Raw genomic sequence first — 23,245 nt, 5'->3', positions numbered from 1 at the left:
CAGCTCTGCAGCTAGTGGATGACATCACACTTAATCCAAAAACGGATAGGGTTGCGACATCTTTAACATTTAAACCACCTATCACACCCTCACCTTTAGGCATGGCTATTGTAGGTAAATGCAGACACTATTATAAGGAGATTTTCTTACACTTGATGTAGGGTTTTCATAGCATTGTCCACCACATATAATTAATTATGTAATACACAGAGGGAACTGTCAATTCACTGGATGGAAAATCTCGTAAACACATGGCAATTGTGACACCTACCGGTGCTTGTTTAGTGAATATATTTCCTTTTAATTGCATACGTGTAAAATAAAGAATTAGCTCGATAATTAAAGTTCCAAATTGTCAAATGTGTTGCCCATTTGTCCAGCTGAAGTTCTCTGATCAAACCAGAACAATTGAATTCGCTTCTGTAAACAGTACTGCAAATCCAATATCAATTATCTAGTAATATGCCAAGTGAAATCTGTCTTTAGTTTGATCATTTTATCAGAAAAGCTTCTTTAAAAAAAAGCACAAATAAAACATTAATTTAATGGCACTGAATTTAGTACTTAAAAAAGGAAAAGTGAACCAAAAACATGGACATATTCATTAGGGTACACAATAATTTTATAATAAAGAAATTAGTTTTCTTTGAACACTCATTCGATTCAATTCCAACTGGAGTGGCAAGTTTTAAGTGCTGAATTTTATGATATCCCTGAAAGTTTTCAGGGCCTGAATGCTGTCCATTCAACTGTTCACAATGATCTGAAGCTAAGATACACCAAGATTTTTTTTAAATGCTAAGGAGTGGATCTTGTGGAGGAAGAGGACCTAAATGTGTTTTCATTAAGGAGGACGCTGCCAGTAAAGGAGGGTGTAGTAAACACAAATAATAAATGAAATATGCAATAAATATAGTGTGCTGCCAATTTGCTGTATGGAAAATCTCACCAACACATGATAATAGCGACAGATTGGCATTATAAAGGAGCAGGTAGGCGAGATATCAGATATGAACATGGTTAAAAATTGGCAGAGTTGTTGCCATGGAGAATATACCAATTAATAGTGACATAATTTGAAAAATTAAGCCAGAATCATAGAAGCTACGACACGGAGACAGGCCCTTTGGCCCAAACTGGTCCATGCCAACCAAAAAGTCCATCGAAGCTAACCCCATTTGCCTGTATCTGGTCCATATCCCTCTAATGAGAATTATTTCAGTGGGGCTGTCCAATGTACACATTCAGAGCAAAAAATCATTTCTGGAGTTATTTTGACAAGAAAAAATGATGTATGAGTTGGTCAGAGCTTTGTTGGTTTTGGAGAGCCATCATTACCAGTAGTGATGGGAAATACATTGTGTAGTACAATGCATTAAACTGCTTTCCAAATCACATTTCACAATACCAGCAATCAACGAAACATTGACCATGACCAAAATAGTCCAATGCTTTTTCATTTTGACTTGGGCAAACACTTTGTGCAGCTCTCCGAAAACATAGCAAATGAATCATAAATGAGTAATCGCCTTTCACGTTGAGTGAAACTTTAACTTTCATTGCCAGAGAATATAATCAGGTGCGATGAAAAATGGGTGGTCAATGTGGTATCATTTTCATTGGGCAATTAACTTTAAATTGTTCCATTTATGAATGTTTTTTTAAAATATACTGTAAACGTAGACAAATGAAAGGAAGCACAAGGACCAGATTTCCTAAATGAGGTTGGGAATCTGATACCCAGATCATTTCCGGCTCTCGATCCCACACTGCCACTGTGTCACTCATGCAACACTAATTTTAAATGCAAATATCCTAATTGGGCTGGAGGTGGGCTCGATGCCCAACTGGTGGCACTGAACTTCTCCAGGAGGCAGGAGCTTCCAGCAGAGCGGGAGTGGCAAAAGTAACACCAGCTGTGACGGGGCTGCTGCGATTACTGTCTTGCTCACAAAAGCAGGCAATTCTTGAGGATCAACAGTGCTAACTCAAAGGAAATTGGCCACACTGTCAAAATAAAGGTAATGCGCGCATACACGCTAGTGCAAGATCCACCAGGCACAGTTACTTTACATCAAATAATAACAAACATTAAGCTCTTCCTGCAGTAAACCTGACAACTCTTTCTAACAAATACCAGGCAGTTGAGTTCACCCAATTGGTAATAGAATCCCTTCCTTGCCTTCCCCGACCCTTTAACAAGCAAGTTTCTCATTCCTTCCTTCTCTTTGAAAATCAAGGTGCCTACCCAGAAGCATTGGGATCCAGAGGTGCTTTTGGGAATGGAATGTTTAAATCTCGTCTGCACCCGATCCAGTTGGCAAATGAAAATTCTGCCCAAAGTTTCAGCATCAAACATTTCTTAGTTGGCACTGTATTAACAATTGCATTGTTAAGCATGGACGGAGCTTAGAACAGTGCAACACTTCTATTTCACACACTAGCCATTCTTGTACCCTCGCCAAGAGAAATTGCTAATTTTGATGTAATTAATGCCAAACGGAGGCACATTTATGCTATGGAACTTTAGAAACTCAGTGGAAACTGTCCCAATTTATAGGATTCTCAGTACCAGCAGCAGGAGGTGCTGAATCCTTAAGTTTGGGCTAAACTCGAACTAAATTTCAGATGAAAAGGTCATGAGGTATCCACTGCACCAGTCAGTTACTCCTTAGGCACATGATCAACTAGACATCTCAATTCTGGACTTTGAAAGTGTGACATTCTTTATTCTCCTCATCTCCCTCCCCTTCCCCACCTCCCAAAATCCCCAACATTGAGTTGCAACTGGTCCAAGCTCCTATTACCACTCCAAATCATTTACATGTCATACAAACAATTTGGTTTTGTTCTTTCTGAAATTACAGAAATCATTTTACAAATAGAAAAAAATTACTCCTCCATTGCACAAAACTTTTACATCAAAAATGCTCTCATAATGAAATATCAAGTATATAGTTACATCTAAAATAAATACTGCACTATGTTCTACATCACAGTTTTGATATCCCTCTATAAATGAAATTTAACTTACCATTTTTTGTACCTTTTTTAGTTTTCTTGGTCTTTTTTCTTGCTGTTTGTTGTTTTTCTTCATCCTCGTCCCACTCTTTTTTTTCATTGTTCATCTCTTCTAATGCAGAAACCAATTTTCTATGAGGAATCATCTCTTTAGTTTTAGTTTCATCCCGGCTATTCTCCAGCTCTGAAAGATGCATTTCACTTGGGCATAAGAAGACAAAAGGGTGTTTTAAAAATAAATATAATTTGACTTTTTTTGAAAACGCATGTCCTTCTTGAATAATATCATAGAATCCCTACAGTGCAGAATGAGGCCATTCGGCTCATCAAGTCTGCAACGGCCCTAGGAAAGAGCACCCTACCTAGGCCCACACCTCCACTCTATCCCCATAACCCAGTAACCAAATCTAACCTTTTGGACACTAGGGGGCAATTTTAGCATAGCCAATCCACCTAACCTGCACATCTTTGGACTGTGGAAGGAAACTGGAGAACCCGGAGGAAACCCACGCAGACATGAGGGGAAAGTGCAAACTCCACAGTCACCCGAAGTCGGAAGTAAACCCGGGTCCTGGCGCTGTGAGGCAGCAGTACTAACCACTGTGCCACCGTGCCGCCCGAAATTGAGTGCCCAAATTGAGTACACAAAGGTTTGTAAATTTATTTTCTACACAAACCATTTTCAACTGAACTGTGAAATAGTTATTCATCTTCAATTCCCATACTGTTGTTGCAAAAGAAGTGATTCTTGCATGTATAGTTCAGTACTTTGTAACGATCTTTGATTCAGTAAAGAAAGAAGGGGCTGGTTTAGCACAGGGTTAAATCGATGGCTTTGAAAGCAGACCAAGGCAGGCCAGCAGCACGGTTCAATTCCCGTACCAGCCTCCCCGAACATGCGCCGGAATGTGGCGACTATGGGACTTTTCACAGTAACTTCATTTGAAGCCTACTTGTGACAATAAGCGATTTTCATATAATTTCTTTGGAAGGTTTGCTTGTAAAGAACGATGGGCTTTATTACGATCCCGGACTAGACCCCAGCAGTTGCCAGGATACCTGACTGAAAACCCAATATTTAATTTAATTTGTAGAGCTGTGGGGAAAAGATACTTCGCTCCAAGAGTGGTTTCACGCACAAATAGAGATACGGAGCATTAAAACTAACTTTATTAATACAGTCTTAAAACTAACTCTAATAGCATAAAGAAAATAGCTTAACAATGCTTAACAATGAAATGAAACAATAATTCCTAACTGCTATCTTCTATCTCCACTCAAGCAAAACCTATCTCAGGTCATAATATACTTTTAAATACAGTTAGCAGACCCAGGAATACTTGCTGTAAAGAGATGTCTTGGATAAACTGCTGTGAGAGATCCTTCAGGAACCAGCTTGCAGGTTCTTGCCTCCATCATCCTTTTCAGAAACCTTTGTCCTGTTCACAGGCAAAATCTTTAAAATTCAACTGCTCTGAGAGACACTGCTGGTCTATTCACGGACAGATCAAAACTGAACCCCAAAACTCAACAGCCCCTGGCTCCTCCCATTGACTACATCATCATACTAAAGCTAAACACAATGGGCGGGATTCTTCGGTCTGACGCCGAAATTGTGTTTGGCGATCGGCCGCAGAATCCACGTTGGTGCAGAAACCGGGGGCGGCGCCGCTTTTGCGATGCTCCGCCCCTCCAAACGGCATACTCGAGGAGTACGCCGCACGCCATAGGGACAGCCTCAGGACGTCACCTGAGGCCCTCCCCGCGATGCTCTGCCCCCGATGGGCCGAGTTCCCGATGGTGTCGGTCGCATGGTGGTATTTATTTTCGGGAACTGCGGACTATGTCCAGTGCCACCACAGTGGGGGGGGGGGGGGGGGGGTAAGACTGGCCAAAGGGGGTCACTATTTGGCAGGCCGGGTCCGCCTGCGGCAGGCGCCATGTTGCACGGCGCGGCCACTGTAGGCTGCGCCATGCCCATGCGCGGTCACGAACCCAGCAATTCTGCGACTGTATCCGCAGCTACAATGGCTTTGTACCACTGCAACGGCCTTTACTTTGCAAAATCACATTGCTAAGCGTTCTCATTCTTACCTCGTTTCCTTCTCATTTGTCAACGGTAACTCTTTTGGCGTTTTCAGTTTGTCCAGTTGCTTGGTTAATATTGAAGAGACACGTGAAAATGTTTCTCGTGAACGCATCCTGATATTCTCAGTTTTCTTTTTGCCACCTCCTGCATCTCTGCCACCTCCTGCATCTCTGCCACCTCCTGCATCTCTGCCACCTCCTGCATCTCTGCCACCTCCTGCATCTCTGCCACCTCCTGCATCTTTGGCCGCTATATGCTGCTGATAAGCTTGGATTAGGGAATCCACATCCTCTCCCAAATTGCTCTTTCGCACATTCTCGGTTTGGTCTTCCACTCCAGAAGTCCGTTTTGACCTCTTTTCCTTTGATTTTTGCAGAGTTGTTACAGATTCGGGAGCAGCCGCTTCCTCTACGGAAGGATTTTCTTCAGTTCCCATTTTCTTTTTCTTGTTTTTTTTTTTTTTTGGGGGGGTTTCATCTTCACCGACCTCATCATTGTTAACTTTTTCTGCCACGGAGGTTCTTTCATTCAGCTTGTTTTTTGAGAAGCGGGGACTTTGTTCCTCTGGGTTGTACGTGTTATTTAAAATAGTTCTGTCATCTTCATTATCCTTATCCAGACCAAGTTTATTCCTCAATTTTTCAAGCTAGACAAAATTAAAAACAAAACGATTTTATACCAATTCATAACAATGTGTCAAGGCCATGCACAACACGAGGAAAAGCCACAAACCAGTCAAATAGCTCCACAGTTATATTATTTACTTCCCTTTGATGTGATTCACCGTGTGGAGTCGTTTTTTGGTAGGCATCTGTCGATTTCCGTATCTCTCCACTTTGAAATTACCACCTCTGTAGCCCCATTGTTTTCTCTAGGCACAAATGTCAAAGTTTTCCACCAATAGATGAATTTGCATCTCATCGTTTCTCCAGACGTCCGTCTCTAATCAACTCCCTGTTTTGCTTTGTTTTTTTAATCTTATTTTTCCCCAATTCTTAACACTTAATATTTACCATGAGTGTCTCCATGGGAGATCAATAATATAAACAGCTTCTATTTGGGATTGAGGTGCCCCACAATGACACATCTGGTAATGGAAATTTGGAACCAAATCAATCACCAGTTAATCTGTCACCTAAACCAAGGCAGATCAACAGTACCGTAGGATACAAAACGATGAGCAGCCTGGAAGTGTAGAATTGGGGTGGATGATGCTTCCCATTCAACTGCAGATTACCCTACAGGCAAAATGGCTTGTGGATAGTGTTTGGAAAGGCAGCAGGAAACCTAAAAACAGTAATTCATTTCTTGGAGTTCTTGTGGTGCAGTACCCCTGCCCCTGAACCAGAAGCCCCAGGTTCGAGTCCCACCCCAGGACTTGACTGGCCAAATAGGTTGAGTGTGTCATAGAATCCTAGAATTTACTGTGCAGAAAGAGGCCATTCGGCCCATTGAGTCTTCACTGGTCCTTGAAAGAGCACCCTACTTAATCCCATGCTTACCCTATCCCCGTAACCCAGTAACCCCACATAACCTTTGGAAACAAAGGGGCAATTTAGCGTAGCCAATCCACCTAATTTTTTTTTAATAAAAGCTTTTTATTAGCATTTTCAAAATTATATACATTGCTGTTCGTTTTCATTTATTGCACAGTACAAAAAGGGGAAAGGGAAGAGACAGCTGACATCACAACTACAACAGTTGCAGGTATAGGCCGGAGTTTTTTGGCCGTTCACTGGCGGCGGAATTTTCTGGTCCCGCTGGCATTGCACCTCCCGCCCACGGGTTTCCCAACGGCATAAGGTGGCTTTAGTGGGAATTCCGATTGACAGCAGAAAGAGCAGAGAATCCCGCTGCCAGAGAATGGCGCGCCGCCTCCTGCTGCCGAGAAACACGTGGCTGGGAGGCCGGATACACCTGCCAATAGGCCGGGATTCTCCGATCCACGTTCCCGCCGCCACTGCTGCCAGCGAGAATGGAGAATTTGGCGCTCAGACAAAACTCCATTCACTGCAGGCGGACCGGAGAATCCCACCGATGTGAATGAACGGAGAACTCCAGCCATCATCTCCCAAAAGAAGCAGCCACCTTTTGGCTACGCTGAATCTGAAGACTATTTCCCAGATGTCGCCATATTAACCTGGATGTGTCAAATATCTGCTGGATTTAGCTCATTGAGTTACTTGAAATTGGATATTGTTTGGGGAAAGGGCTGTTTCAGAGTTCAGGTAACATAGATAGTTGGAGACCAAGGGATAGTTTATGTAAAATTATGAGTGTATAGTCATCATTATACATCAGTGTCATAGTGTATTATAGTCCTTCTTGTCATGTATGTTCATGGGGGCCCATGGGGGCCCATGGGGGCAAGCACTCGGTCGCGGGGGGGGCGGGCAAGCACTCGGTCGTAGGGGGGCGGGCAAGCACTCGGTCGCGGGGGGGGCGGGCAAGCACTCGGTCGCGGGGGGGGCGGGCAAGCACTCGGTCGCGGGGGGGCAGGCAAGCACTCGGTCGCGGGGGGGCAGGCAAGCACTCGGTCGCGGGGGGGGCGGGCAAGCACTCGGTCGCGGGGGGGCGGGCAAGCACTCGGTCGCGGGGGGGGGCGGGCAAGCACTCGGTCGCGGGGGGGCGGGCAAGCGCTCGGTCGCGGGGGGGCGGGCAAGCACTCGGTCGCGGGGGGGCGGGCAAGCACTCGGTGGCGGGGGCGGGCAAGCACTCGGTGCGGGGGGGCGGGCAAGCACTCGGTCGCGGGGGGCGGGCAAGCACTCGGTCGCGGGGGGCGGGCAAGCACTCGGTCGCGGGGGGGCGGGCAAGCACTCGGTCGCGGGGGGGCGGGCAAGCACTCGGTCGCGAGGGGGCGGGCAAGCACTCGGTCGCGGGGGGGCGGGCAAGCACTCGGTCGCGGGGGGGCGGGCAAGCACTCGGTCGCGGGGGGGCGGGCAAGCACTCGGTCGCGGGGGGGCGGGCACGCACTCGGTCGCGGGGCGGGCGGGCACGCACTCGGTCGCGGGGGGGCGGGCACGCACTCGGTCGCGGGGGGGGGCGGGCAAGCACTCGGTCGCGGGGGGGCGGGCAAGCACTCGGTCGCGGGGGGGGGCGGGCAAGTACTCGGTCGCGGGGGGGGGCGGGCAAGCACTCAGTCGCGGGGGGGGCGGGCAAGCACTCGGTCGCTGGGGGGCGGGCAAGCACTCGGTCGCGGGGGGGCGGGCAAGCACTCGTTCGCGGGGGGGCGGGCAAGCACTCGGTCGCGGGGGGGGCGGGCAAGCACTCGGTCGCGGGGGGGGCGGGCAAGCACTCGGTCGCGGGGGGGCGGGCAAGCACTCGGTCGCGGGGGGGCGGGCAAGCACTCGGTCGCGGGGGGGGCGGGCAAGCACTCGGTCGCGGGGGGGCGGGCAAGCACTCGGTCGCGGGGGGGCGGGCAAGCACTCGGTCGCGGGGGGCGGGCAAGCACTCGGTCGCGGGGGGGGCGGGCAAGCACGCGGTCGCGGGGGGGCGGGCAAGCACTCGGTCGCGGGGGGGCGGGCAAGCACTCGGTCGCGGGGGGGCGGGCAAGCACTCGGTCGCGGGGGGGCGGGCAAGCACTCGGTCGCGGGGGGGCGGGCAAGCACTCGGTCGCGGGGGGGGCGGGCAAGCACTCGGTCGCGGGGGGGCGGGCAAGCACTCGGTCGCGGGGGGGCGGGCAAGCACTCGGTCGCGGGGGGGCGGGCAAGCACTCGGTCGCGGGGGGGCGGGCAAGCACTCGGTCGCGGGGGGGCGGGCAAGCACTCGGTCGCGGGGGGCGGGCAAGCACTCGGTCGCGGGGGGGCGGGCAAGCACTCGGTCGCGGGGAGGCAAAGCACTCGGTCGCGGGGGGGCGGGCAAGCACTCGGTCGCGGGGGGGCGGGCAAGCACTCGGTCGCGGGGGTGCGGGCAAGCACTCGGTCGCGGGGGGGGGCGGGCAAGCACTCGGTCGCGGGGGGCGGGCAAGCACTCGGTCGCGGGGGGGCGGGCAAGCACTCGGTCGCGGGGGGCGGGCAAGCACTCGGTCGCGGGGGGGCGGGCAAGCACACGGTCGCGGGGGGGCGGGCAAGCACTCGGTCGCGGGGGGGCGGGCAAGCACTCGGTCGCGGGGGGGGCGGGCAAGCACTCGGTCGCGGGGGGCGGGCAAGCACTCGGTCGCGGGGGGGGCGGGCAAGCACTCGGTCGCGGGGGGGCGGCCAAGCACTCGGTCGCGGGGGGGCGGGCAAGCACTCGGTCGCGGGGGGCGGGCAAGCACTCGGTCGCGGGGGGCGGGCAAGCACTCGGTCGCGGGGGGGCGGGCAAGCACTCGGTCGCGGGGGGGGGGGGCGGGCAAGCACTCAGTCACGGGGGGAGGAGGCAGGCAAGCACTGCAGAGGCTACTGAAACATTGCACCTGATAAGCAACTTTAAAATACTTTTGGGGGACTTCCGGGTGCGGCGATGACCAGCTAACTCGCACGTTTCGGCAGCTCCCGGTGGAACGGACTTTTGGGCTCTTAATAAGAGCCCCAACGGCAATTTTAACGGCTAAAAGCACTGTGCGGTAAACCAGAAGGGAATCCCCCCTGGATACGGATGGAAAAAGGAGAGGAAAGTGGCCGGATTGCGGTGGATCCTTCAGAGCAGCGGCAAGGAAGGCAAGCAATAACCAAGATGGCGTCGGAAGGTGGCAGTTTAATATGGGGCCCTGAACAACACGAGTTTTTGAAACGCTGCGTGGAAGAGCTTAAAAAGGAGATGAAGAAGGAGCTGTTGGCCCCGATATTACAGGCGATCGAAGGGCTAAAGGATGAGCAAAAGACCCAGGAGCGGGAGCTTCGGGTCGTGAAGGCAAAGGCTGCCGAGAACGAGGACGATATACAGGGCCTGGTGGTGAAGACGGAGATGCACGAGGCACACCATAAACGATGTGTGGATAGATTGGAGGTGCTGGAGAATAACGCGAGGAGGAATAATTTAAGGATTCTTGGTCTTCCTGAAGGTGCAGAAGGAGCAGACGTCGGGGCATATGTGAGCACGATGCTGCACTCGTTAATGAGAGCGGAGGCCCCGGCGGGTCCGCTGAAGGTAGAGGGAGCATACCGAGTGATGGCGCGAGGACCGAGAGCAGGAGAAATTCCCAGAGCCATAGTGGTGAGATTCCTCCGTTTTAAGGACAAAGAGATGGTCCTTAGATGGGCAAAGAAAACTCGGAGCAGTAGGTGGGAGAACGCGGTGATCCGCGTATATCAAGACTGGAGTGTGGAGGTGGCGAGAAGGAGGGCGAGCTTTAATCGGGCCAAGGCGGTGCTTGACAAAAAGAAGATAACATTTGGAATGCCACAACCGGCAAGACTGTGGGTCACATATCAAGGGAGGCACCACTACTTTGAGACAGCGGATGAGGCGTGGACTTTTATTGTGGAAGAAAAACTGGAATAAGCGGGTTACTAAAAAAGAACGTTTGAAACAAAGTGGTGGGGCGAGTATGGGGGGGGCGAAGAGGGGGGAAAAGGGGGGGGGGGTAGATGAGTTTTATGTTATAAATCCGGCGATGCGGTAACTTTTCTCTCTTCCACAGGTGGTGGAGGAGGGAGGAAGGGAGGTGGAGGAGATGGGGCGTTGGCCATGGGGGCGGGGCCAAAAGGGAAGCGCGGGCTTTGTTCCCGCGCTATGATAATCATGGCGGGAATAGGGAAGCAGGAAGGAGGTGGCGTTGCGCGGTGCGAGCCGAGGTCACGGGGGGAAGCCGAGGTCGGCCAGAGTTTTCTGACTTCTGGGAGCAACATGGGGGGTGTAACTACGCTAGTGGGGGATCTAGCGGGGGGGGGGCGCCGCCTGGGGGGGACACAACTGCATGGGAATCGGGTGAGGAGCTGGAAAAAGGGGATGGCTAATCGACAAGGGGGGGGGGGGTAAAAAGCCCCCCAACCCGGTTGATCACGTGGAATGTGAGAGGGCTGAACGGGCCGATAAAGAGGGCACGAGTACTCGCACACCTTAAGAAACTTAAGGCAGACGTGGTTATGTTACAAGAGACGCACTTGAAACTTATAGACCAGGTTAGACTACGCAAAGGATGGGTGGGGCAGGTGTTTCATTCGGGGCTAGATGCGAAAAACAGGGGGGGTGGCTATACTAGTGGGGAAGTGGGTTATGTTTGAGGCAAAGACCATAGTGGCGGATAGCGGGGGCAGATACGTGATGGTGAGTGGCAAATTACAGGGGGAGGCGGTGGTCTTGGTAAACGTATATGCCCCGAACTGGGATGATGCCAATTTTATGAGGCGCATGCTAGGACGCATCCCAGACCTAGAGGTGGGAAAGTTGGTAATGGGGGAGATTTTAATACGGTGCTGGAGCCAGGGCTGGACAGGTTGAGATCCAGGACTGGAAGGAGGCCGGCTGCAGCCAAGGTGCTTAAAGATTTTATGGAGCAGATGGGAGGAGTAGACACGTGGAGATTTAGCAAACCTAGGAGTAAGGAGTTTTCGTTTTTCTCCTATGTCCACAAAGTTTATTCGCGAATAGACTTTTTTGTCTTGGGAAGGGCGTTGATCCCGAAGGTGAGGGGGACGGAGTATACGGCTATAGCCATTTCGGATCACGCTCCACATTGGGTAGACTTGGAAATAGGGGAGGAAACAGAAGGGCGTCCATCCTGGAGAATGGAGATGGGACTAATGGCAGATGAAGGGGTGTGTCTAAGGGTGAGGGGGTGCATTGAAAAATACTTGGAACTCAATGATAACGGGGAGGTCCAGGTGGGAGTGGTCTGGGAGGCGCTGAAGGCAGTGGTTAGAGGGGAGCTGATATCAATAAGGGCACATAAAGGAAAGCAGGAGAGTAGGGAACGGGAGCGGTTGCTGCAAGAACTTCTGAGGGTGGACAGGCAACATGCGGAGGCACCGGAGGAGGGACTGTACAGGGAAAGGCAAAGGCTACACGTAGAATTTGACTTGCTGCGGCCCCCGGATGGGAAGGAGAGAATGATGTGCTTCCTGGACCGGCTGGAATTTCCTAAGGTGGAGGAGCAGGAGAGGGTGGGACTGGGAGCACAGATCGAGATAGAGGAAGTAGTGAAAGGAATTAGGAGTATGCAGGCGGGGAAGGCTCCGGGACCGGATGGATTTCCAGTCGAATTTTATAGGAAATATGTGGACTTGCTTGCCCTGATACTGATGAGAGCCTTTAATGAGGCGAAGGAAAGGGGACAGCTGCCCCCGACTATGTCGGAGGCAACGATATCGCTTCTCCTAAAGAAGGAAAAAGACCCGCTGCAATGCGGGTCCTATAGACCTATTTCCCTCCTAAATGTGGACGCTAAGATTCTGGCCAAGGTAATGGCAATGAGGATAGAGGATTGTGTCCCGGGGGTAGTCCATGAGGACCAAACTGGGTTTGTGAAGGGGAGACAGCTGAATACGAATATACGGAGGCTGCTAGGGGTAATGATGATGCCCCCACCATAGGGGGAAGCGGAGATAGTGGTGGCGATGGATGCCGAGAAAGCATTTGATAGAGTGGAGTGGGATTATTTGTGGGAGGTGTTGAGAAGATTTGGCTTTGGAGATGAGTATATTAGCTGCTGTATAGGGCCCCGATGGCGAGCATGGTCACGAATGGACGGGGGTCTGCGTATTTTCGGCTCCATAGAGGGACGAGGCAGGGATGTCCTCTGTCCCCATTATTGTTTGCACTGGCGATTGAGCCCCTGGCAATAGCATTGAGGGGTTCCAGGAAGTGGAGGGGAGTACTCAGGGGAGGAGAGGAACACCGGGTATCTCGTTACGCGGACGATTTATTGGTGTATGTGGCGGACCCGGCGGAGGGGATGCCAGAGATAATGCGGATACTTGGGGAGTTTGGAGAATTTTCAGGATATAAGCTGAACATGGAGAAAAGTGAGCTGTTTGTGGTGCATCCAGGGGAGCAGAGCAGAGAAATAGAGGACTTACCGCTGAGGAAGGTAACAAGGGACTTTCGCTACTTGGGGATCCAGATAGCCAAGAATTGGGGTACATTGCATAGGTTAAACTTAACGCGGTTGGTGGAACAGATGGAGGAGGACTTCAAGAGATGGGACATGGTATCCCTGTCACTGGCAGGGAAGGTACAAGCGGTTAAAATGGTGGTCTTCCCGAGATTCCTTTTTGTGTTTCAGTGCCTCCCGGTGGTGATCACGAAGGCTTTTTTCAAAAGGATTGAGAAGAGTATCATGAGTTTTGTGTGGGCCGGGAAGACCCCGAGAGTGAGGAAGGGATTTTTGCAGCGTAGTAAGGATAGGGGGGGGGCTGGCGCTACCGAGCCTGAGTGAGTACTACTGGGCCGCCAACATCTCAATGGTATGTAAGTGGATGGGAGAAGAGGAGGGAGCGGCGTGGAAGAGATTGGAGAAGGCGTCCTGTAGGGGGACTTGCCTACAAGCCATGGTGACGGCGCCGTTGCCGTTCTCACCGAAGAAATACACCACAAGCCCGGTGGTGGTGGCTACTCTGAAAATTTGGGGGCAATGGAGACGGCATAGGGGAAAGACGGGAGCCTCGGTGTGGTCCCCGATAAGAAATAACCATAGGTTTGCTCCGGGGAGAATGGATGGGGGATTTGGAACATGGCAAAGAGCAGGAGTAACACAATTGAGAGATCTGTTTGTAGATGGGACGTTTGCAAGTCTGGGAGCGCTGGCCGAAAAATATGGGTTGCCCCAAGGGAATGCATTCCGGTATATGCAACTGAGGGCTTTTGCGAGAAAACAGGTGAGGGAATTCCCGCAGCTCCCGACGCAGGAGGTGCAGGACAGAGTGATCTCAAAGACATGGGTGGGGGATGGTAAGGTATCAGACATATATAGGGAAATGAGGGACGAGGGGGAGATTATGGTAGACGAGCTGAAAGGGAAATGGGAAGAGCTGGGGGAGGAGATTGAGGAGGGGCTGTGGGCTGATGCCCTAAGTAGGGTAAACTCATCGTCCTCGTGTGCCAGGCTAAGCCTGATACAATTTAAGGTGTTACACAGGGCGCATATGACTGGAGCACGGCTCAGTAAATTTTTTGGAGTAGAGGATAGGTGTGCGAGATGCTCGAGAAGCCCAGCGAATCACACCCACATGTTCTGGTCATGTCCAGCACTACAGGGGTTTTGGGTGGGGGTGACAAAGGTGCTTTCGAAGGTGGTGGGGGTCCAGCTCGAACCAAACTGGGGGTTGGCTATATTCGGGGTTGCAGAAGAGCCGGGAGTGCAGGAGGCGAAAGAGGCTGATGTTTTGGCCTTTGCGTCCCTAGTAGCCCGGCGCAGGATACTGTTTATGTGGAAGGAAGCCAAGCCCCCGGGTGTGGAGACCTGGATAAATGACATGGCATGGTTTATAAAGCTGGAACGGATTAAGTTCGTCCTAAGGGAATCGGCTCAAGGGTTCACCAGGCGGTGGCAACCATTCGTCGAATAGCTCACAGAAAGATAGAGGGAATGGAAAAGAAGAAGACAGCAGCAGCAACCCGGGGGGGGGGGGGGGGGGGGGGGGGGGGGGGGGGAGAGGGAGGAACCAGAGGGATTCTCAGGGATGTTAATATATAAGTATATAAGTATAATATGTATAGGTTGTTGTTATAGATAAATGTATATTGGACGGTTAAAACATATTTTTGGAGAATATTTATCTGGGACAAGGCAGTTGCCATTTAATTTTGTTTATATATTATTTATTTCTTGTTTATAAAACTGGCCATTGTTATTTATATTGTGATATTACTGTGTAAAGGATACACAATGTACTGTGATAGTTGGCCAAAAATTTTCAATAAAATATATATATTTTTTAAAATAAAATACTTTTGGGCGAGTCCACGAGCATAAAAACAAGCCGGATCAGACAATGACATCCTTCAATCTACACTCACCACAATATCGTCTTGTGAAGGTACACTTTTTTTTCTGGATTTCCTTTTCTCGACAGCTAAACCAGAATAGCTTTTGAACACCTCTTCAAACTGAGCTTTAGTCTTTGCTTTGGCTTCACTTTCTCCTGAAACATAAGCCATAATTGGTCAAAACAATCCAACGGCAAATTTAGGGGCTAGAAATTGATGTTTTACAGGCACTGCGATTCATGCGAGTTTGGACGGGGCTGTTGAAGGACCCTTAGTGAGCTGCTGCAGTTCATCTTGTAGGTGATATATGCAGTTTACACTGTGCATCAGTGGTGCGGGAGTCAATGTTTAATAAGGTGGGTGGGGTTCCAATCAAGCAGGCCACTATGTTACTCGAGGGTGTCAAGCTTCTTAAGGATTGTTGGAGCTGCATTCATCCAGGCAAGTGGAGAGTATTCCATCACATTCCTGACTTTGCCTTGTAGATGGTGGACAGCCTTTAGGGAGTCAGGGATGGAGTTGCACATCACAGAATGGCTGTAACTACTCTTGTAGCCACAGCATTTATATGGCTAGACCAACTCAGTTTCTGCTCAGGGCTTGAGCATGGAAATGCCATTGAATGCCAAGGGAGATCATAGAATTTACAGTGCAGCAGGCCATTCGGCCCATCGAGTCTGCACGGTCCCTTGGAAAGAGCACCCTACCCAAGTCCACATCATCACTCTATCCCCGTAACCCAGTAACCCCACCCACCTTTTTGGACACTAAGGGTAATTTATCATGGCCAATCCACCTGACCTGCACATCTTTGGACTGTGGGAGGAAACCGGAGGAAACCCAGGCAGAAACGGGGAGAATGTGCAGCTCCTCACAGACAGTGACCCAAGCCGGGAATTGAACCTGGGACCCTGGTGCTGTGAAGCAACTGTGCTACCGTGCTGCCCGATGGTTAGATTCTCTCTTGTTGGAGATGGTCATTGCCTGACATTAGTGTGGCGTGATATTGGGTGCGATCCAACAGCCACGGAGCGCCAGAAAAGCAGTGCGCCACGGCCCAGCCTGGCTGTTAAAAGACAGGAGACCCCACTCCTGGGATCTATCTAGCTCGCAACGCCTCACGAGATTCAACGCAATCTCCCGAGATGCTGTGATGTGAATCCCGCCCACAATGGGCAGATCACCTTTTAGCAAATCGGCATATTAGAGTGAGGCAGTAAGCCTCACTCTCATGTGCAGATTCCTGAGGTACCCGAGGCTTTGGGATTCAACCCCTTCGCCTCAGAGACCTCAGGCGAGCACTATTTAGCACTGGTTCCCACAAACGGGGACCAGACACTCGTGAGGGTCTCCCAGGGGATTGGAGGCCCGCGGCTGCATGCTCTTTGGGCAGGGTGGCACCCTGGAATTGCTGGTGCTACTTGGATACCCTGGCATTGCCAGCCTGGCACCCTGGCAGTCACCTGGGTGCCAACCTTGCACTGCAAAGGTGCCCAGGTGGCACTGCCAGCTGGCATGGGCACTGTCAGTACCCAGAAACACGCAGGCTTTTGGGAGAATCACACCTATTATTTTCCACTTCTCAGCCCAAGCCTGAATGTTGTCCAGATCTTTCTGCATTTGGAAATAAACTGCTTCTGTACCTGAGGAGTTGCGAATGGTACTGAACATTGTCCAATCATCAGCAAACATCCCCACTTCTGATCTTATGAAATAGGGAAGGCCATTGATGAAGCAGCTGAAGATGATTCAGCCTAGACGATTACCCTGCGGGACTCCTGCAGTGATGCCATGGAATTTAGCAGATTGACTTCCAATAACCATAACTTATACTGCTTTGCGCTAGATATGACTCCAACTAGCATAAAGTTTTCACATAATCACAGAATTGTTACTGTACAGTAGGAGGCCATTTGGCCCATTGTGTCTGCACCGGCTCTGCAAACAGAGCATGATGACTTCCCCCTTATCCTCATTGACTTTAGTTTTGCTAGGGCTCCTTGCAGCTACACTCGGTCAAATGTTGGCTGATGTCAAGGGCAGTCACTCTCACCCCACGAGTTCAGCTCTTTTGTCCATGTTTGGACCAAGATTTTAATGAGGCTTGGACCAAGGCTGTCATGAAGTCAGGATCTGAGTGCCCTGGTGGAACACAAACTAAGCAGTGAGTAGGTTTTCACTGGTAAGAGCCACTTGATAGCACAGTCAGCAAAATTTTCCCTCACTATGTTGATGATAGTTGTCGACTGATGGAGTAGTAATTGGCCGGGTTGGATTTGTCCTGCTTTTTATGGACAGGACATATTGGGCAATTTTTCACATTTATTAAAGGGCATGGACAAAGGAATCTCTGGGGAATCTGCACCTTCAAGACTGTCGTGAACCAAGGTAAGGAAGTTCTGTAGGAGTGAGCCATTCGGTTGACAATTGTTTTCAGGAACTTTGGATGGAATACAGCTGCTGGTGATTGTGATTCGAGGACTTAATCAATAGAATGGGAAGGTGGGGAATCCTACATACTAGACTCTTGAATTAGAGAACCTTTGAACTGCACATAGTGTCGTCACATGTCTATGGGGAGAGATGCAGGTGCTCAAGATTGTGTAAAATGCATCTTTATTGTATTATCTATTTAAAGTGAAATTTATCATTATTTAAAGGTCGTACTTCTGTTAATTCAAGTTTAATTTACATTAAATGAAAGTAAAAGTTACAAAAGTGTGAAATCTTTTTTCTTCAGTGGTCATTTGATAATCTTGAGTTTGCCATTCCCCCTGGGGATAATAATAAAATTGGTTGAGCTCCCGGAGACTAAAATTGATTCATTAGAACTTTCCAGCATTTGTTTTTGGTATATTGCATGGGGAAATGAACATGAATATCCTTGGCGGCTCTTCTTGGGGAGGCCATTGGGTAAATGGGGAGGCAGTGGCTTGGTAATCCAGAGACCCAGGATAATGCTCTTTGGACATAGATTCTAATCCCACCAGGACAGATGGGAAAATTTGAATTCAATAAATATCTGGAATTGAAAGCTAATGATAACCAATTGCCAATTGTTGTAAAAACCCATCCGGTTGACTAATATCTTTTGGGAAGGAAATCTGTTGTTTTTACCTGGTATGGTCTGCATGTCACTCCAGATCCACAGCAATGTGGTTGACTCTTAAATGCCCTCAGGGATGGGCAATAAATGCTGACCCAGCCAGCGACGCCCACACACCATGAATGAGAAAAACATTTTAACACGGTAATTTTGGTTTTATGTTTTCCCCATGGGGTTGGTTACAAAAGTGAGTGCATAAAGTATCAACCCAGTTTGATTCAAAAGCTGAAAATTCACCTAAGTCAAGAACCAAAGGGCCAGAGAATGCGTGTGCACAAATTATAAAAAAGTTAAATTACAGTGGAGATGCCATTCTGAGGCTGGGGCCAAAAATTTGTGTTAGGACAGAGCAGAGAGCTTCACACTGCATCTGAATTGGGACCCATTGCGATGAGTACGGAGTACTGAAGTGTTGCATTTTCCAGCACAAATATCCTTCAATCTGATGTGTGCAACATGCACAAAAAATAAACCGTTCTTCATTGAAGCCTGTTTCAATATCAAGCAGATTCTTTTTCCAAGAACTACAAATGCTGAAAATCCATTAAAAATGTTTTCTCCGGAGGAATTCACGGACATGCAGTATTTCCAGCTTTTTGTTGTAATTTCTTCACGCCTTCCCCCCACTCCAGACACTGACCGACCTTAATTATTTACTCCCAAAATATCTTTTCATTTCAAATGTCTAGTGTATTTTCCTATCAAAACCAAGAAAGTTGTGTCCAAATCATACCTGCTGGCATCTTCCTGAAGATCGTGGAGATTTTTCTTATTAATTATTTTTGTTAAAAACCTTTAGCTGATAGTCAACCTAAAAACAAGTAAAAGAAAGGAGCAACGTAAGGCACTAAAGTAAATGGTTTTGTGCATGCAGGATTGCAGGAACAGGCGTAGGCCGTACAGCCCGTCGACCCTGCTCCGCCGTTCAATACGATCATGGCTGATTGGACATTTCGATACCTTTTAACGTTTTACATAATTGGTAATCAGAAATCTATCAATCTCTACCTTAAACATACTCAATCACTGAGCTTCCACTGCCCTCTGGGGAAGAGAATTTGAAAGATTCACAATCCGCTGAATGAAGAAATTTCTCTTCATCTCGGTCCTAAGTGGCTCCCCCCTAGTTCTGAACTCCCCAACAGGGGGAAACATCTTATCTGCATCTATCCTGTCTATTCCTTCAAGTATTTTGTAGGTGTCAATGAGATCACCTCTCATTCTTCGAAACTCCAGAGAATACAGGCCCAGTTTGTCCAACCTTTAATTTGATTTATTGTCACGTGTAATGAGGTACAGTGAAACGTATTGTTCTGCCTACAATCCAGACAGATCGTTCCATACATGAAAAAACATAGGACATACAATAGATACACAATGTAAATACATAGGCACAGGCATTGGGTTAGCATATGGAGTGTAGTACTACTGTGTGAAGGGATCAGTTCAGTCCAAAAGAGGGTCGTTCATTCAGGAGTCTGGTAACAGCAGGAAAGAAGCTGTTTTTGAACCTGTTAGTGCGTTCTCAGACTTTTGTATCTTCTGGTTTAGCACAAGGCTAAATCGCTGGTTTTGAAAGTAGACCAAAGCAGGCCAGCAGCATGGTTCAATTCCTGTACCAGCCTCCCCGAACAGGCGCCGGAATGTGGCGACTAGGGGCTTTTCACAGTAACTTCATTTGAAGCCTACTTGTGACAATAAGCGATTTTCATTTTCATTCTATCCAATGGAAGAGGTTGGAAGAGAGAATAACCCGGTGGGGTCTTTGATTATGCTGCCCGCTTTCCCAAGGCAGCGGGAGGTGTAGACAGTCAATGGATGGGAGGCATGTTCGCATGATGGACTGGGCTGTGTTCACAACTCTCTTGTAGTTTCTTATGGGCTTGGGCCAAGCGCCATTCCAGGCTGTGATGCAGCCAGATAGGATGCTTTCAATTGTGCATCTGTAAAAGTTAGTAAGAGTCAATGTGGACATGCCAAATTTCCTTAGTTTCCTGAGGAAGTACAGATGTGATTGTGCTTTCTTGATCATGGCGTCGACTTGGGTGGACCAGAACAAATTATCAGTGATGTGCACACCTAGGAATTTGAAGCTGTCAACATCTCCACCTCGGCACCATTGATGCAGACAGTGGTGGGTACGATACTTCGCTTCCTGAACTCAATGACCAGCTCCTTAATTTTGCTGAAGTTGAGGAAGAGATTGTTGTCATTACACCACTCCACTAGGTTCTCTATCTTTCCCCTGTGCTCTAACTCATCGCTGTTTGAGATCTGACCCACTACGTTTGTGTCAACAGCAAACCTGTAGATGGAGTTGGAGCCAAATTTTGCCAATCTCTCTTCATAAGAGAGTCCCGTCATCTCCGGAACAAGTCTGGTGAACCTTCGCTACATTCCCTTTATGGTAATAATATTCTTTTTGAGGTACGGGGACCAAACTGCCCAGCACTGCTCCAGGTATGGTCTAATCAAGCTTCTATGCAATTGAAGCAAGACTTCTCTCCTGCTGTACTCAACCCCTCTTGTGATAAAGGCTAACATTCCATTAGCATTCCTAATAGCTTGCTGCATCAGCATGTTAGCCTTCAGTGCTTTATGGACAAGGACTTATACACTTTCTAATCTCTTGCCATTTAGGAAAGACTCTGCATATCTGTTCCTTCTACCAAAGCTGATTACCTCACATTTTTCCACATTATGTTCCATCTGCCATATTCTTGCCCACTCACTAAGTCAAAATCCTCCTGCAGCCACTTTACATCTTCTCACAACATATATTCCCGCCTAGCTTTGTATCATCCGCAAACTTGGAAATAATTGTCCAAGAGTCTATTTATCACATCCTTTATAATAGATTCTAACATTTTCCCTTCCACTGATGTAAAGCTAACAGGTCTGTAGTACCCGGTTTTCTTTCCCCCTCCCTTCTTAAATAGTCGGGTGACATTTGCCACCTTGCAATCTTTAGGAAACATTCCTGAATCTAGTTATTGAGCAGCAACAATATTCAGCGAGGAAACTTATCACTTATCAAATTGTTGCTATGATAATGTCAAGGTAATTGCCTTCCAGCTTACCCGTACCGAAGGAAACAAGAGATACTGATGAACCATGAGTAATGCCGAAAGCATTTATACTACGCTATTGCAATTCTTTTTTACAAGCAAGCTGCAACATTCTCTGATATTTCTTATCATGCTATCATGTTTTCAACTGAGTACAATTTACTGTGAATAAAATTTTCCTTGCTTAACGTTAGTGCTAATTTTGTTTTTAGCTGTTTTATAACCAGAGCATAATATACCCAAAGATTTTTCACGCTTACATTAAAAGAAAGCAAGCCGATCTCAAAGATCCCTTGTTAGATGCACAACTGCATACAAATTCACTGACATGCTGCCGCTACATGTAAATATTTTGAAAGTGTGCCTATGACCCATTAAGGCACCATGGGATACACCAAGAGACGACCACATATCCTCGCTGGGGAGGAGGGAGAGGAAATTCCACAGCAATAACTTTAGTGAAAATTGAACATGTTACAGAGTGTAATTTTGAGTACAGAGTGTTCTTATAAGCCTATGTAATTGTTTTACTGGCATCTGTTGAGGGTTCTAAGCATGTGCGAATTTTGGGCAGGATTTTTCAGTCTGCAAGAGGTGGCTTGTTCCTTTACGAGAACTTCTGTTTTCACTCTTGCTACTGTTCTGCTGAGTTACTGTTGTTGCACTTTGGTATTTATTTATATAAAGTTCTTTCTTCCGAAAAAACACAGTTCACTACCTTATTTGTGGTCTCAAGTTACATAATCTTTATTAGTGTCACAAGTAAGCTTACGATAACACTACAATGAAGTTACTGTGAAAATCCCCTAGTCGCCACACTTCCTTTGCTGAATTCTAAACTGCTCCCAATCCTCAGGTCTGCTATTTAAGGGCATGCAGCACGGTGGCGCATAGTTAGCACGGCACCGAGGTCCCAGGTTCGATCTCGGCTCTGGGTCACTGTCCGTGTGGAGTTTGCACATTTTCCCCGTGTTTGCGTGGGTTTCGTCCCCACAACCCAAAGATGTACAGGGTCAGTGCATTGGCCATGGAAAATTGCCCCTTAATTGGAAAAAATTAATTGGGTACTCCCAAATTTATTTTTAAAAAGGTCTGCTATTTCTTCCTGACCAATGTGTATGGCTCTTCCTTGGGTCTAATGCTATCTTTAATGTCCACTGTAAGTCATGGTTTGGCAATCCTTCCTGTTTTATTACCTCTTTGGAATAGAGGGATCAAAGGATAGATGGGGAAAGCGGGAACAGGTTACTGAGTTGGATGATCAGCCATGATCATAATGAATGGTAGAGCAGGCTTGAAGGTCCGAATGGAGTACGTCTGTTCTCTATTTTCTATGTTTCTATCTTTTGTTTCATGTCCCAATATCACTCTGTTTGGCATTGCCCCATTAACTTTACTGTGATTTAATGCCTTTTCAACACTAAAGTTTAGGGGTCTACTTACACAATCCCCACTAATGTGTTTTTGCCCCTTGGGTGTTTCTTCTCAGCTCTATCTATACAGATTCCACATAATCGGAGCCAATATCTTTCCTTATTATTGCGTTAATTTTCTCTTTAATCAACAATACAACCCACCACCTTTTCTGATTTGTCTTCCCTTCCTAAATACTGAATACCCTTCGATGTTCAATTCACATCCCTGGTCACCTTGCAGCCATGTCTCAAATACACCTACTTGCGCAATTAATTCATCCACTTTATAGCAAATGCTCCGCACATTAAGGTACAAACCCTTAGGACTTGTCTTTTTTAACATTCCTTGTCCCATTCCCATTATTTTTCACTGTGGCCCTGTTTGATTCTGGCCCTTGGTTTCTCTGCCCATCACTTTTCTTATTCCCCTTTTAGTCTTTTCTTTTTATCCTCGATTTCCCCCTCCTGACTCCTTGCATAAGTTCCCAGCCCACTGCCATTTTAGTTTAAACCCCCCCCTCCCCCTCCCCAACTACTCTAGAAAATACTCCCCCCTAGGACACCAGTCCCAGTCCTGCCCAGGTGTAACCTGTCCAGTTTCAACTGGTCCCATCTTCCTCAGAACCGGTCCCAATGCCCCAGGAATCTGATATAATAATAATGATGGCTTATTGTCACAAATAGGCTCAATTAAGTTAGT

General features: G+C 48.3%; 1 protein-coding gene across 10 annotated transcripts in view; it reads right to left on the bottom strand.

Moving 5' to 3' along the window:
- ahi1 (Abelson helper integration site 1) overlaps nt 1-23,245 on the bottom strand; it is a 537,691-nt gene that overhangs the window by 468,972 nt on the left and 45,474 nt on the right. For 8 of the 10 annotated variants that reach the window (XM_072499698.1, XM_072499696.1, XM_072499702.1 and 5 more), the window contains 4 exons: nt 18,796-18,873; nt 14,987-15,111; nt 5,116-5,756; nt 3,035-3,222 (listed from right to left, as the gene is read on the bottom strand). In XM_072499698.1, coding sequence (XP_072355799.1) covers nt 3,035-3,222; nt 5,116-5,756; nt 14,987-15,111; nt 18,796-18,805 — 964 coding nt within the window. In that variant the 5' untranslated portion in view covers nt 18,806-18,873. The remainder of the gene's footprint in view (nt 1-3,034; nt 3,223-5,115; nt 5,757-14,986; nt 15,112-18,795; nt 18,874-23,245) is intronic. The other 2 variants (XM_072499705.1, XM_072499706.1) reach the window with 1 other exon arrangement.

The sequence above is a fragment of the Scyliorhinus torazame genome, chromosome 4 (genome assembly GCF_047496885.1).
Source record: "Scyliorhinus torazame isolate Kashiwa2021f chromosome 4, sScyTor2.1, whole genome shotgun sequence".
NCBI lineage: Eukaryota > Metazoa > Chordata > Chondrichthyes > Carcharhiniformes > Scyliorhinidae > Scyliorhinus > Scyliorhinus torazame.
The sequence above is the reverse complement of the archived record's forward strand: the minus strand, read 5'-3'. Positions and strand labels throughout refer to the sequence as shown.